Source organism: Barbus barbus (genome assembly GCF_936440315.1).
Source record: "Barbus barbus genome assembly, chromosome: 39".
Lineage (NCBI taxonomy): Eukaryota > Metazoa > Chordata > Actinopteri > Cypriniformes > Cyprinidae > Barbus > Barbus barbus.
In genome coordinates this window covers 19,091,046-19,107,003 of record NC_136717.1, presented here as the reverse complement: position 1 = coordinate 19,107,003, position 15,958 = coordinate 19,091,046, and the positions used below count along the sequence as shown (strand labels likewise).

The window sequence follows — 15,958 nt, the reverse complement described above, 5'->3', positions numbered from 1 at the left end:
TCCAAGAATCCTGAAAAACGTCATGGTTTCCACAGAACAATTAAGCAACACAACCATTTTCGATGTTGATAAGAAATGTTACTTGAGCAGCGAATGATTTCTAATGAGACTGAAGACTGGAGTAATCGTTGCTGAAAACTCTGTGCATCACAGGAATAAATTCAGTTCACACTTCAATTCAGACACACTTTAAAAACAACTTTTTTTATTTATATTAGAAATCATGGCCATCCCTATCCAATCTGACAGAAATGAAGCTTCCAGTGTATCAGACCCCTGTCATTTGCACACAGCAGCAAACTGACTTCAAATACAGAATACAACTATAAATTCAACCTTAATACTTTGGTGGAAGTATAACAGCTAAACTGAAACAGCAGTGAATCCCTTATATTGAAGATTTGTGTAGTGCACGCAAATACAATAAAATTTATTTTTTGGTGAAATCAACATGAAAACAATTAAATAAAACATCCCCAAAGAAAAAGGTGATCTTTCTGGTTAAAGACAAAGACGTTATGAATTTATACCTGTCAGCAAACTTAAAGAATGTGAGTTGTGTTGGATTTAGTGTCAAATGTTTCAGGTTGACAAGACCAAAAACCTTCATACTGGCATGATTACCAACACAGAGACGTGAGTGGAGCAGATGGAAGATAATGAAAACTTATCTGCCAATCATGGGGTCACATACTTTTGACCCATAATCTAATTTACCAGGATGAATTATCCATTGGTCCAAATGTAATTTGGTGCCTATGAGTGTTAATCATTTCTAAACAGAAAACATACAAATTATGGAAGAAGCATCAAAATAAGCATTATATACAAGCACAACAATTACATTCTGTGCAAGAACTAATACAAGGTTTCCACTGGATAAATGTGATTTCTGGGCCTGAAAAAGTGATTGAAATTTCTATAGTAGTAATACAATTTATGCTCAGTTTTAGAAACAACTTTGTGAGTGTTCTCCCCATAACATAATTTTTAAAAAAATCAAATAAATGTAAATATTACAGAAATCCGCTGGTCAGAATCTGTGAACCTTGAATCCTTAAGTAATTAGCATGTGAAACTTAAACTTGACATTGCTTGACAGCATCATAAGGCACACTCAAAGGCAGTGAAATCCCCAAGATGACGAGCAAAATCTAAAAAAAAATTCATTCAATACTGAAAATTATTGGACCAAATATAAATCATAAATGGGCTATTTTACCTAATGTTTTTATAGATTGTATGTTCATCAAATTGTTTATTAGAAAACTACTGGTGTGCTGAAGAAAAGTTAAGGCACAAAGAGAGGCCACAGATTGTACATTACATTCTATTTACAGATTTTCCCTTCCACTTACACTGTGACACACAAAACATAAAAAACTTTTCCGCTATTTCTAGCGCATACTTGACATTCAACTACTTAATTACAGCATATACAGCAGGCACCAAATGAAACCATTATTGTTTGATTGTCTTTGTCGATCTCTGCTTTCTCTACATTCTAGCCGGTCACAATTTACCGTTATGAGAGCAGCCGGTTTCCTTCTCCAGACAGTTCATCCGATGCCGTTACAAGTGTGTGTCTTCTTCATCAGGTATGTCCTCTTTCAGCAGGTTGTCTATGGGGACGATCCAGCTGTCGTTGAACTCTCCGTTCATTGTCAGTTTCTTCTCTTGCATCTCCGGCTGTACCTCCATCACCTCCAGTGTGGGATTGTCATGATAACCGTTCTCCACTGTCTGGAGCTCTTCTGTCAGGTGTTGCTGCCGAGGAGAAAGTAACGTTACATATTGGGATGTTAGACTGTGTAACACTTTGGAATTCTTTACGTAACTTTCAACTTTGAATGGAATTATTCAGAACATAATCATTCCTAGATACATGTATTGAAAGATGGACCCAAATCAAGCAATGTGAGTCTGATTCACCTTTGTATTTGGAATTGAGCATTACCTGGTTCTTCCTGTAGGATCTGCGATGATAAGTGCAGTATGCTGCAAAGCAGCACAAAATGAGCACCAAAGCGCCACAGGAAGCCAAGATGGCGATCAACGTGTCTGATATAGTGTCCTGGTTGACATTCCCTTTCTGGAAAGTATTCTTGTCTGTAACTGCACTGACAGGTTCTAGAGGTTGGTCAACTGGAAATTGAAAAGGAAGTGCATTACTTATATGTTATTAAAGATAACTGAACATAATATGGCAAGCACTGCATCCAGTGGTTCCTCCATATGAGGCTTTATGTGTTTGGAATCCATAACATTTCCCTCACCATATATTGTTACTGTTGCAATTAATCGTTTGTCCTGAATTTGTACGGTCACCGAGCAATTTCCTTTTATCTTCTGATCCAGCGTCTTACAGGCTTGATACACGATGTTACCCTGAGTGAACAAAATAAATATTAAAATGGTACCACTGCTTGTTCGGCTGCATGTTTTGATAATTTTTTAAGGAGAATCGGGATTGATTTTGTGAGGTCATTCACTGTTGTTCATCAAGAAATGTTTTCTGGCTCCATTTAATAGATTGTTCGGTATGGAAGCCTGTTTCTGCCACGGTATAAACATAATAATAATAATAAAAAGGTAACTGCAAGTCCAAATTGCGAGGGGAAAAAAGCATGCAATGAGATTTTTTACTTTTGCTCAGAATTCTCAGTTTTGAATTCACTTGCAGTTCTGAATTCACTCACTCACTTTTTTTTTAGAAAATTGCAAGAAAATAAGTCTGTATTATGAGGTAAGTCACAATTACCATTTTATATTTGTTACTGTGTGGCGGAAACAGGCTTTTTTGATTGATTGAACTCTCTGTGACTAGGACTGGAGTTATTGAATATGTTATTGTCATTTATGTGCATACCTCAGTGCTGTTGCTTAGATCAAAGGAAAACTGCAGAAGAGATAATCAACAGGATCATTTACAGCATCAGGATCAAGAATATAACAATGTATAAGGAAAAAAACATGAATGTTAGCATTTTACATTAAAGGTTTTTTGGAGAGTAGAGATGGCAGTTGTAATATGTTTAGCATTTGGCAGGCTTGGTGTGATCGTGGCAGTAGTTGTTTGTGCTTTCGTTGTCCCAAAACTTTGAGAAGCAGTAGATTTAGAGTCTGATGCTGTTGTACTTGGTAATGCAGCTGAAAAGTAACATGAAAAGAAGACACTTTTTAATAGTTCACACTAAATTTACACTCTTTCATCCTTTGCTTGTACTTTTGTCATTCTGAACTTATTTGTGTTTCTGTGGAACACAGCAGAATATATTTTGAGAACTCGATGCTCTTTCCCATACAACAAGCATGTAGTGACCGTGAGTTGTCAAGTAAAAAAATAAAAAAACAGAAATCACATGGGTACCCTATTTGTGTGAAATTAAATTTTTACTAACTGAAAGTACCTTTTCTCCACTGTAGCACTCAAATTTCAGTTGCATACAGTGTGTACACATTCATGTTGGATATCTGTCAGTGATGCCAAACTGCATCGGTTCTTGTATGTTTTACAACTTTGTTTTGTATTGTGTTGTCACACTGAATATAAAAGTACAGCGTGAACATTCTTCAAAAGTGCTGCTTTTGTGTCCAGTGGAAGAAAGTAAGTCACATGAGTTTGGAATGACATGAAGGTGAGTAAATAACCACAGAATTTTCTAATATTTACATTAACAAATATTCAAGCATTGTTGTGTTGTGTTGTGCAGTCATAAAGATTATACTAAAGTAATTCCTGCAACTTACAATTTGTGGCAAAAGCAGATGGGTTTGTCTGTGTAGACAAGAGTTGTGTGGTGCCATCTGTAGTGGCTGCAGGTTTGGTGGTAACTTGGTTGGGAACGGTTGTGATGACAGTTGTAGGTGAATTTTGAGGACTGTTGTTGAAGGCTATAAGTGTAGTGTCTGCATTTTGTGTCTTGGATTGAACTGTTGTGATTTGGGTTGTGACAAGACCATTTGGTGAGAATGGGTTACTGGCTAGGTCTTGCTTAGCCACTGTTGAAGATGGCACAGTCAGTTCTGTTGAAGATGGCACAGTCAGTTCTGTTGAAGATGGCACAGTCAGTTCTGTTGAAGTGGCTTTAGTTCTTGGTGGAGCAGTGGACTCCGATGGGGCAGGTGGAGCGGCAGATTTATTGGGCTCCAATGAGGTGAGTGTAGTGGCGAGTGTAGTAGACTCCAATGAGGCAGCAGAAATGGTGGGTTTAGTGGAACTCGATGTGATAGGAGGAACGGTGGTTTTAGTGGAATCTGCTGTAGTGGTATCCACTGTGGTGGGTGAAGTAGTCCCAACTGAGGCTGTAGTTGAATTATCATTAGCATTGCACTGCATGCCTTGCAGGAGGGTGCCTATGATGAACAAGCAAAACAGACAGTTAAGAAAGAGTGTAAGAATATACACTCTTTTGCAGACTCAAAATTTCTAATTAATTCTGTGCAATTGCTGCAACGCAGCATTTTAGGTAAACAGTTACAGTGCTGGTGAAAATTCTTTCATGCATGCTAACAAGATGGTTCTTTGCTAACTTTCTAGTGTGATCTATCAACTGACAAAAGTAACAACCAAATTTGACTACTTTTCAGGGAGTATTTTTGCTGTGTTGATCACCTAATATATTACTTTAAACCAGGAATCAAGAGCAAAGCTCTCAGTCAGTCTTAATCTGGATCCTCTTTTGTATGTGAATATCCAGTATTATGACTTCATTTCTTTGTGTGTGAAATGTGCTAATTCCTGTATTACTGCATCATCAGCAAAATTTTATTGGCAGTGATTTTATGGTAAGCTTGGGGTTTAAGTAATTCAAACAGCTCATCTTGTATTTAATTTAATTGCATATATGTGGAGCAGTTTTCTTTCTTCTCGAGGTATGTTGAATTTTGTCAAGCTGTGATTTTATCGTTTTTGTCCCTATTTATGCACCTCATATTGCTATTATAATGTCTTGATGTCACATCTGGGAGTTTATCTCTGTTTTTAGTGAGCTGGACAGGACACTCCATACAATAACTTAGGAAGTAACACACCTACTCTTATGGGCGGAACCACAGATGCCAAAACAATGGTGTCCAAATCTGCTTCATAGTCTCTTGAGGCTTAATACAATAGCCTTTCCTTAATTTGAGGCTCTCAAGTTCATAATTATATATTTGGTAATCAACAGATTTCTAGTATTTATCAGAGTTACAGTTGCTTTAATGTTATTTTACAAATAATATCCTGTGCAGAAAAAGAAAGACAAACCATGTAAGCTGATATTCTTTTTAAAACATTATTGGCTCTATCAATCGGTCCAAGACTTTAAGTAATAAGTGAACTAAACTTCTACATCTACACAATTCATTTCCACTGTTGGTGCTTTTTACCAGAACTGGCCACCCAGAATGAAGATGTTGTAAATCTTTTCCCACTGGGATGTCAGAACAATCAGTAGTGGTTGTTGTAGAAACAGGGCATTGTTGCTGTGGGGACGGGGGGTCTTGATGAGAGGCTGTTTATCTCGGTTGGTGAGCCAATGTTGTCTTTCATTTAGCCCTCTGTCTAATCACCATCTTATCACAGCCTTGGGTTTCCAAAAATATGGCTGCTGCTAATCACTGCTCCAGACCTAAACTAAGGCTTTTTGCTGCACTCTATTGAACCTTGTTTCTAAGAAGTCAATTAATTACCATGAAACTGCACATTTATATGAGTAAATGAAAGTGTAAGATTGGTGTTTTGACTCTTATCGTCCTTCATCATCACCCTGTGGTTTCCATTAGTTCCATCGTTAGGACTGACCCTCGTTGACCCTGCTGTCAGTTGCAGTCTGTTTACTACCCACTGACAGGGCTGCTGGTCGTAACACTATCAATGTAGAGACTGTGTGGAGAAAACCCAGACATTTCACCTGCGTAGTAGATACATCATACTCATGGGTAACCCCTCAGAGAGGCATATGATACGCTCTTATATCTGTCCTACAGACTCCCACACTCTCACTTAAGATTCTGGAAGTACTGTTTCAGTAATCCCAGATAACAAGAGCTCACCTCACTCGTCTTAAAGACTGGTATCAGATCAAATGGAGGTGATTCTGTATTTGTAGCCTGAAATATAGTTTTTTTCTCATGAATTGTGCCTCTCAGGATTGTTGCCTAGAACGTTGGTTGGAAGTCTTGTTTGGAACAATTAAGATTTTGAAATGTTTTTAAAAGAAACCTGTAATGCTCACCAAGGCTGACAGCTGTAATATTGTAAAAGATTATTACAGTTTAAAATAACGTTTTTATTTTAATATATTTTAAAATGTAATTTATTCCTGTGGTTGGAAAGCTGAATTTTTAGCACGTCACATGATCCTTCAGAAATTGTTGTAAAATGCTGATTTGGTGCTCTGTTACTAATAATGGTTCTTACTATTATCGATGATTAGGTTTTTGAATATTTTTGTGGAAACCGTGATACATTTTTTGGCCGTGATACATTTTAATTATTCCATTTTAACTGGTAGTGAAACGTTTTTGAAAATGCCAAAGTTAACTCCAATAAGTTTGTATTGACTCAGTTTATCCAGTTTTGTCTAAAAGTAAAAATCTTTCATTTGAAGGGGCAGTTTTGTTGAAAGGACTGTTATATTTTAAGGACATTAATAAAGTTGTAAATTGTTGCTTAATTGCAGTTTGGGGATTAATAAAGTTGTATTACATTGTATTGTACTAATTTCTTTGAATAGGACGTGCACACCCTCAGTCTGCCACCCTCCTCCCCAGCTGTGTGCGGGATCTCTATGGGCCCCTAGCTTAACCCCCTCTCCCCATGATAGTGTCCTATTCAGGGGTAACTCAGCCCAACGGGAGGGGGGCAGGGAAGATGGGGATTGGGGGCTCCTTTATGGAGCCGAGTCACAACTAACCCCCTCTATTGAGGTGAGGAGAGAGACTGTGAATATAAAAATGCACACAATGAATGAAAGACGGACAGAAGAAAGGAAGGAGTCTGAGAGGGCTGGACAGAGGCCGAACAAGGTCAGCGGACATTTATGTGCCTGACTCGAACGCACTCCTCATGACACACATTATCAGATGTCATTATGGCATACAAATAGAACTGTATCAAGTTTTTTGAGGAGTAAATACTGTGTGAAGTATCGAAGCTGAAGTGCTACATTTTTTTTTTAATTTAAGGATAATTGCAAGCACTCTGTATTTATGAGCTGCATTTGAGCTCATCTGCTGGAGAATGTTTTTTTTTTCTTTGGCTAAGAAAGACTAGCTGCTAATGGTGCAAAGTATCCGTGATAAAGTGAAGGATTCATGGGTAGAGAGGGGAGGCCGTGTTAGAGGATGGATTAGAGAAGGGAGTTGAAGATCGTGGCAGTGCCAGTTGCAGGCGTTATACATAATAAGCAGATCAGAAAAGGAGGGGCCATCTTTGCAATCTCAAGATACGGAGGCCAGTCTCTCCCGCTCTCCCTTACACATTTCCCTTATAAATATTAGATGCTCTCATGTTAAGCATGGAACTACATTACTTCGAGATGCCACATGAAGACTAAAAGAAATCAGAATTGGAGTTTTGTGGCTTTTCATCCATGAATAGTTCCTAATAGTTTGAGGCCATGGTGCTAGTTGGGTCAAAACAAAGTTTTAGCTGATAAAAATATACTCAAATAAATTCTGTTCTTTTGAGTTTTCTATTCATCAAAGTATGCTGAAAAAAGGGTTGGTTTCCACAAAACATATTAAGTGGCAAAACCTGTTTTCAACACTGCTAATATTTAAGAACCATTATTAATAATTGAGCACCAAATCAGCATATTAGAATGATTTCTGTAGAATCATGTTACACTAAAGACTGGAGTAATGAAGCTGAAAAATCTGCTTTATTATCAGGAATAAATTTAATTGCAAAATACATTAAAATAAAAATCAGTTGTTTTGAACTGTAATAATATTTGACAATATTTTTCAGTATTGTTAATCGAATAAATGCAGCCTTAGTGAGCATGAGAGACTGCTTTAAAAAAACATTAAGAAATATAACTGATCCCGACCTTTTGAGCTTGAGGTATGTGAGGTTTGTTTTTTAAAAGGTTTTGTTTTTGTGATTTTTAAAGTATTTATGTCACCATCTACTAAATACACCATCTATTTCAATTGTATTCAACTATTTCTTTTTCATTATTATTATTGTGGTATAAAATTACTCATACCGAAATTTAGGAATTTTTTTGGATCACCAGCTTTTAGTTCATAGCTGTAATGCAAACTAAACTGGCTATTTGAAATGAGACAAGCCCTTTGCTATACCCCACCCAAACTTCCTGTGCAAAAAGGAAACACCTCAACAAAGGACAGAAAACCATGCATATCAAGGCTTTTCTTGGGGTCTTTAAAACACTACGCTCCCTCGGGTTTCTCATCTCTCGTGTCATATAAATCAGTGTTTCATTCCTTGAATATTCTCTTTTATCAGGAAAAATTTCATAATTTGATGTAGTAAGACAGAGAGAACAAGAGGAATGAAGCAGAGGAGAGAGAAAATAAGTGACACACCTTCCCTGGGAACAGGGATGTTGACAGAATACTTTCCTACCCATTGTTCTGCACTTTCCCAAGCCTTGTGTAAGACAGCTCTGTCAGGCCACATCCAGACCAGAGCACTGCCAAAGAACACTTTATTGAGGCTTTCTTGACAGTAGAGGATGGAGGAAACCTTATGCAACACAAGGAAGCCCTCAAAACTCAGGTTTATCAACACAGGGAGCCTTTATAAATACTCTGAGGTAAACAACATGACCTAAATCTTATCAATGCTTAAGTTCAGAAAAGCTGAGATTACAACATCCTATTTTTGTTTTTTTTTGCACTGCAAAAAAGCAATTTCAAACAATTAATCAGACCTTTTAGAAAAGGCTGACTGAGACAGGGTAGAGTCAAAAGTGCTTATGGTGCTTTTTACAAGGTTGGCTAAACAAAACATGAGCGCTTTTCTAATGACTGTCAGGCTGATGTCTGGACAGGCAGGTGCACCGCACTGAGAATTAAAGAATAACAGTCCTCCCTCACATCCCTCTTGAGTCTGAGACGCACTTCTTCTGTAATTGTGTCACTGTTTGTAATTTCAGCAAAGCAGCTGACAGAAATGTTGAGTGGCACAGATGCTGCAGTTCCCAGAGCTCTTTGCAGGAGTTTCTACACATACACATGCGGTCAGGTGCTTTTACATTAATAGCCACTGTCAGCAAAATGCGAGTTGTTTTATGATAACAGTCTTTGAGTTATAAACATAATGCTGAACAGATCAGTAGCTGGTGTGAATTAAAATATGAATTTATACGAGAATGTTATTCATAGTTTTAAAAAAGATTATGGGAATGTTACTTTTGAATGTTCTAAAACAAGTAGTAACATTTAAAATAATAATAATAATAGATGTCCAACTAAAAAGTTTCTGAAATAAAACGTTCCATGAACAATAATGCATGTTCCTGGAAGAATATTTGTTCATAACTCATTTGCCAGAACATTATCTCCAAAGTTCTGAAAACGTTCCTTGTTTGACATTATATGTTGTTTGAAAAACACTAAGCCTTTATAAAAATTAAACAGATGTTTCCCCTAACACAACTCAATTTCTGATACAAGTTTATTTTTTGACCCATTTATAAATTTACTAAACAACCGCCTATTTTAAGGGTGAATGAAATGTTAAAGCAGGACCTGTAGGCTAACGGGTTAAACCAATATTGTCGGGAATTATGTGAGAACGCTGAAAAAATATAAAGCTTTTAAATATTTAAACAAGTTCTGAAATCACAAACCCGTTTATATTCAAAGGAGGTGTTTGAATTATCAACCTGAGCAAAGTTATATATTATGATAAATGTTGAATTAACATCTAAGCAGCATGCTAACACATATGAACGTAAACTCACCTAATACAATGAGTGTCCATGAGATTGCCATTTTCAGTCCGTGAGTTTGATGCGCGCTGCTCGTTCAGTGACTTCAGGAAAGGTTTTGCATGAAAATGTGGAGTCGCCGATCGTCTTGAGTTTCTATCTGAACTTTTTTGCAGTTGGTATTTTTTTAATCTTAAAGCCAAAAGGAGTGCTTTTGTCTGAGCTGCTGCTTCTTTGAGTCTCTACCCCACCCTGAGGGTCCGGGGATTTGGGGTGCGAAGTTTTGCTGGGTTTCCTTGGCTGCGCGGATTGTGATGTATTGAATGCGCGAATGCGTCTGAGACGCGCTGTGCGCGGAACTTAAGGCAGGTCTGAGATGCAGCAGCTCACGCAGAGGGCTGGGCAGACACAGGACTAGCCCATCAATACTACTGTCTATGTCTAACATCATGCAAGCCACTGTATTAATTCTTAAAATCAACATCCTGAACTTTTATGTGCAATACAATAACAATAACACTAATAATAACAATAACAATATAATTACGTTTATAATACTTATGACAAAATAAATAATACTATTATTATTATAGTAAAATAATAATATGACACAATATATATTTTTTTACAAATTGTATATTATATTAACAATATAATTTAAATAATAATATATTAATTGTGTAAATGTAATATAATAATAAAATAAAATCTTTTTGTACATGAGCTAGATCCATGAAGACCCATGAATAATATTGTCTACTTTAGTTATGTCTGAAATCATAGATGTCACTGTTTTAAGTCCTGATGTATCATTAAATCAACATCCTGTGTTTCATTAAATCAGCTTTTCTGTATTTCTAAATATTTAATGGTCTTACTAATATATAAAAATAATAATAATAATAATTATTATTATATAACTAAATAAAATGATCAACAATTGATTTTAATTAAAATTAGTAAAAATAGAAAATCAATAAAATTGTATATTGTGTATATCTCTAATATAATATTACTACTAATATAAATATTTTATTATATAATAATAATAAATAAAATGCATATTTTTATTTCATTATGAAGGTAATAATAATAATAATATATTATTATTACATTTATTATACCTTTTCATAATTATAATATTATGATAAATATGATAGCTATATGAGAGAATATGAATATATGATATAATTTCTACCAGTTGTATATTGCATATAATATAATATTACTAATAATATATAATATTACTATTAATTACATAATTTAATCAAATATTTTGTTGTTTAAAATAGCTAATTTAATGTAATTTTATGAAGTAATAATGTCATGAATTAATTTAATTTAATTTAATCTTTTGCTGGGAAAATAACAAAGGAATTACAATATACATATACATTTTACTGTGTAGTCTTGCACTTACAGACTTTTGTTTTTTAATATAATTAATACGGTAAATATATTAGTGTCAGAAATTTCCCCTGGATGTCAATGGCTCCCATACTTTGTCAGAAAACGAATGGGTTAATTAGTCTGAGAAAGCTATGTGTAAGTGCAGCTGGCGTGGAGTTTGCTGTGTGGATTGTGAAGGCCAGATCTGACAGTGCCAGCACAACAGCAGAGTCACCAAGCCAATAACCATGACAACCAGACTTCAAAAGCTCCCGTTTGAGTCCGGGAAAATCATGTTTACTTTTAAGTGCCATAAAAAACAATACCTCCATTCAGTTTTGGTTTCATGAACTGTGACCTTTGGTGACCTCCACTCATGGGCATCTACTTATGCTCCATTAATTATAGCATTAGCTCAGTGGGGGCTCAGAGAAGACCCTCTGTTGTCACCATTCAATAGGAAACGTTAGATCAGTGCAGTGACAAAACTCCTGTCATGTCATTTGTGATTGTTATGAATGGTAGAACGGAAATGTTTTGGGTGCTGCACAAAGGGAGATAAACACATGGGTGTTGCCGTATTTCCTGGGCGTCTCTCTCAGTCCTGAAATAGTTGCTATGATAGCCTGTTTGCCCTCTTAACGCTCTAAACACGAAACGCTTGGAGACCGAATCCATTGTTATGTGGAGAAGCAAATTTGTTTAAATTGTCTTTCAAGTGCTTCTGTTCTTTATCTTACTCTTTAATTGAGTCGAGCCCTGTGTGATGTGTGTGCGTGTGTGTTGTCAAGTGTAAATGCTCCATGATTCTCACAATTGTGTGGTAATGCCAGCAGCTGGGTAAAGGATGTAGTGTTTATTATTGGACTTGAAGTCCACATGATTTTTTCTGAGCTTACCACTCAGTAGCCTTATGACTCTGGCAAAAACCTGTATGTGTGAAGTTTCGTATACATGAACTCCACAAATAAATTTAGTGTGCCTATTTTTATTTTATTTTAGAATTATTTTTATTTATTTATTTATTCAGATGCTGCACAGCCCATTTTTTGTGCAGCCCATTTTTGCATTTCATTATATTAAATTTTTTATTTAATTTAATTGTATTATTTATTTTGAATTGCCAGTTTATACAGCCCATTTTTGCATTTTATTATATTAAATTTTTTATTTTATTTAATTATTTATTTTGACTTGCCAGTTTCTACAGATCATTTCAACCCTACACTTTTTTCGTATACCATTCTGCATACATTATTTATTTATTTATTAACTTGGCATTATCTACAGGCCATTTTTCTATTTTATTTTCCATTATTTTGTTGTATTTTTTTGTTTAATTTGATTTATTTTTGTTTAATATTACTTATTTATTCTTTTTTTTGACTAGACAGTTTTTAAAGGAATTGTGGCACACAGTTTTCACCATTCTGCATACATGAACTCCTGAAATAAATGTTGTGTCTATTTTATTTTACGCATATCCATTTTTATTATATTATATGCATACAAAACATATTTTATGCACATAAAATATATTGTTTTGACTTAACAGTGTCTACAGGCCTAGGCCATTGGGGCCCTATACACTCAATTGGAAAAAAATACATTTAAAAAAAATGTTAGGTAAACCCCAGCATTTTTATCTAGTTTATGACCATTTTACAGTGATTTTACCATTCAGCATTTATGGTTCAGTTAAATTTCAGGTCGTTTGGGCTGGAAAAGTTGACTTCATAGAAGAAAATAGTTTTGAAACTCCACTCACACACACATCCAGCTCTATCTTGTAGCGTAAAGCATTTGTATAACTAGAGAACTATAGTGGGCCAGATTTTGGAGGGCGCCCTTCTGACACTCTTCGCAGCGCGGCGAGTGACGGATCGCATGTTAAACAGCTCGGGGGTCGCAAGGCTGGAGGCCGGCGCTCTCACGTCTAGCTTCACGCCTCCCATCCATCGTTAGCTCAGTGGTGCGAGGGTTTGTCACACGGAGAGCGCGCGCTCACCCTGCCTCATTAAAGAGCCACAATGGTAAGAGCATTCCAAGAATGCAGGCGCTCATTCACTCTCGCTCTTTAGATGCACTGAGACGCCGTGCCAAGCACTGACAGGGCAGGGCCAAGCCTCCCCATGATGAATGCCATTTCTAAAGCTTCTTTATTGAATTCATCTTGAGATTTATGGCACGCGTTCTTCAGATATGTGGAAAGTGTGTAGTGTGTACTGTAGATGTCCAGCGCTCACATTCCATGTTCCAGATATCAGAGATCGTTTTGTGACTCAAAACGCAAGCAGCTTCAATTGTTTGAACATTACTAAGTGATTCATCCTGCAATGAAGACAATTTAACTAAAATACTATATTAATTCACATAGAGGGCAGTTTTTTGGTGACTTTTTTTTGTCTTTTAAAGGAATAGTTCAGTAGAATGATTATTTTTTTAAGCTAAACAAAACAAAAAATATGACAAGAGGACCAAATGATGAAACTTCTAATAGGAAAGAGCCAAAAGTACATAAACACATAAAAATAATAATTCAAAACAAAAATAATAACAAACAAACAAAAAGCAAACATAAATAAATCACATTACAAATATGAATTAATAAGCATATAAACAAACTATGAATAGTATAGATACAATAATGTTTGTAGGTAAAATAATATAATTTATTGCAACATAATATATTATTATTATATTTGTGATCCAAGCACACAAAAAAATCTAGGTATTTTAATCTAGGTAATTTCCTCATTTAATGTAGTATTTTAATTTAATAATTAGCATTTTATTTATTGATTTTTCATCATATTTTGAGTTTGACAGATGCAGTACCCATTTACTTAAAAGAAAAACTATCAAGACAGCTGCCTGATAAATAACTAAGTCTTTTATTATTTATTATTGTTTTATTTTATTTCTTCAAAAATCACACATTTTTCCTTACTTCACAAAATGAACCTACCAGAAATGATTTACATGTTTTTCTCTTCAAGACTTATTCCCTTATGGGAAAGTCTTTAGCAGTTTTCCTGGAGGGATAATACCTGGTCTGTCAGTGAGTATAGACAGTTATGGTGTAATGATAAATGTAAAGGCTGAGCAGTGCTCTCAGAGACACAGGTGGTCTGTGTGTGTGTGTGTACATTAAAACTCAAAGCTTAAAATGTGAGAACAGGCAACATGACACGCAAGAATGCAGCAGATTCCAAACAGGGTTGACATGTCAGACATTCTACATGGCCTCTTTAATGATCAAAATAACATTTGCATAATCTTGGCTGTGTTGTTTGAACTCTCCCTTTTACTGTGAGATAAATGAATGCATGTGTGTGTGAGTATCCTTGAAAGTGTGTGATTTAGGAGTTGACAGGACACAGAATACTCTGCACCTCCTTATCAGCAGCCTGGTACCAACCAGAGTCAATCCCCGAGAGGAAAAACAGCACCTCGTGTGTGTGAGAATGCGTTTAAATGGGTAAGTCCTCCAATGTTATGATTTAGTTATTTTTCTCATCTCTTGCTGACAGTACCACTCTCCACAAATCCTTTGTTTATTTCTACCTCTTTTTCAGTCCAAAGCACTCATTTATGTTCAAAGTCTTTAAAACCTCTTAATTTCAAACAGACAGGCAGTTATAGTACTATAGTATGTAAAGAAATGTCTTTTCAATCCTCTGTGTCTGCTGTTGGAAAAGCAGCCATTCAACACTATATGTAAGATATTGGTTATTGTGGAATCTATCTGTGTGGATGTGTATAAAATACTTGATTTAGTACTTTAATACTTCATTTGTAATTTCATTTTTAAATGGTATTCCAATTCCTCCATACAATGTCACTAATATTGGCACCCCTGGTAAATATGAGCAAATATGGCTGTAAAAATAAATCTGCATAAATCTCTGTTAATCTTTTTTTAATCTTTTATTCCCAAAAAATTCACAAAATTCTAAACTTAAAAACAACGGAAGTGGGGGGAAAATCTCATTATGAAATAAATGTTTTTTCACTAGTTGACGTTGGCTGCAATTATTGGCACCCAATTATTACAACATCCTATAGTTTTCTCCTGTAATACCTGACGAATTTGTTGAACACCTGATAAAATGTGGGGGATTGGGGAAGTCGTGGCCTAATGGTTAGAGAGTCGGACTCGTAATCGAAAGGTTGCGGGTTCGAGTCCCGGGCCGGCAGGGATTGTAGGTGGGGGGAGTGAATGTCCAGCGCTCTCTCCACCCTCAATACCACGACTGAGGTGCCCTTGAGCAAGGCACCGAACCCCCAACTGCTCCCCGGGCGCTGCAGCATGGCTGCCCACTGCTCCGGGTGTGTGTTCACGGTGTGTGTGTGTGTGTGTGTGTGTGTGTGCATTTGTTCACTACTCACTGCTGTGTGTGTGCACTTGGATGGGTTAAACGCAGAGCACCAATTTCGAGTATGGGTCACCATACTTGACAATACGTCACGAAAAAAATAAAAAATAAATAAAAAATAAAAGATCAGAGACCATTCCTTTATCCAGAATATCTCCAGATCCTTCAAATTCCCAGCTCCATGTTGGTGTTTCTTCTCTTCAGTTCACCCCACTCATTTTCTACAGGGTTCAGGTCAGAGGACTGGGACAGCCAATTGAGAAGCTTGGTTTTATGCTAAGTGACACATTTTTGTGT

The 15,958-nt window shown here is 36.1% G+C and overlaps 1 protein-coding gene across 1 annotated transcript; it reads right to left on the bottom strand.

Moving 5' to 3' along the window:
- Positions 1-179: 179 nt before the first annotated feature.
- LOC306859098 (uncharacterized protein) lies at positions 180-10,244 on the bottom strand. Its single transcript, XM_079399933.1, has 7 exons — positions 9,927-10,244; positions 3,751-4,356; positions 2,993-3,150; positions 2,870-2,899; positions 2,277-2,388; positions 1,958-2,145; positions 180-1,767 (listed from the first exon to the last, which is right to left on the bottom strand). Exons 1-7 carry the CDS (start codon positions 9,955-9,957, stop codon positions 1,573-1,575), a joined length of 1,320 nt encoding a protein of 439 aa, XP_079256059.1. The 5' UTR covers positions 9,958-10,244; the 3' UTR covers positions 180-1,572.
- Positions 10,245-15,958: the final 5,714 nt, after the last annotated feature.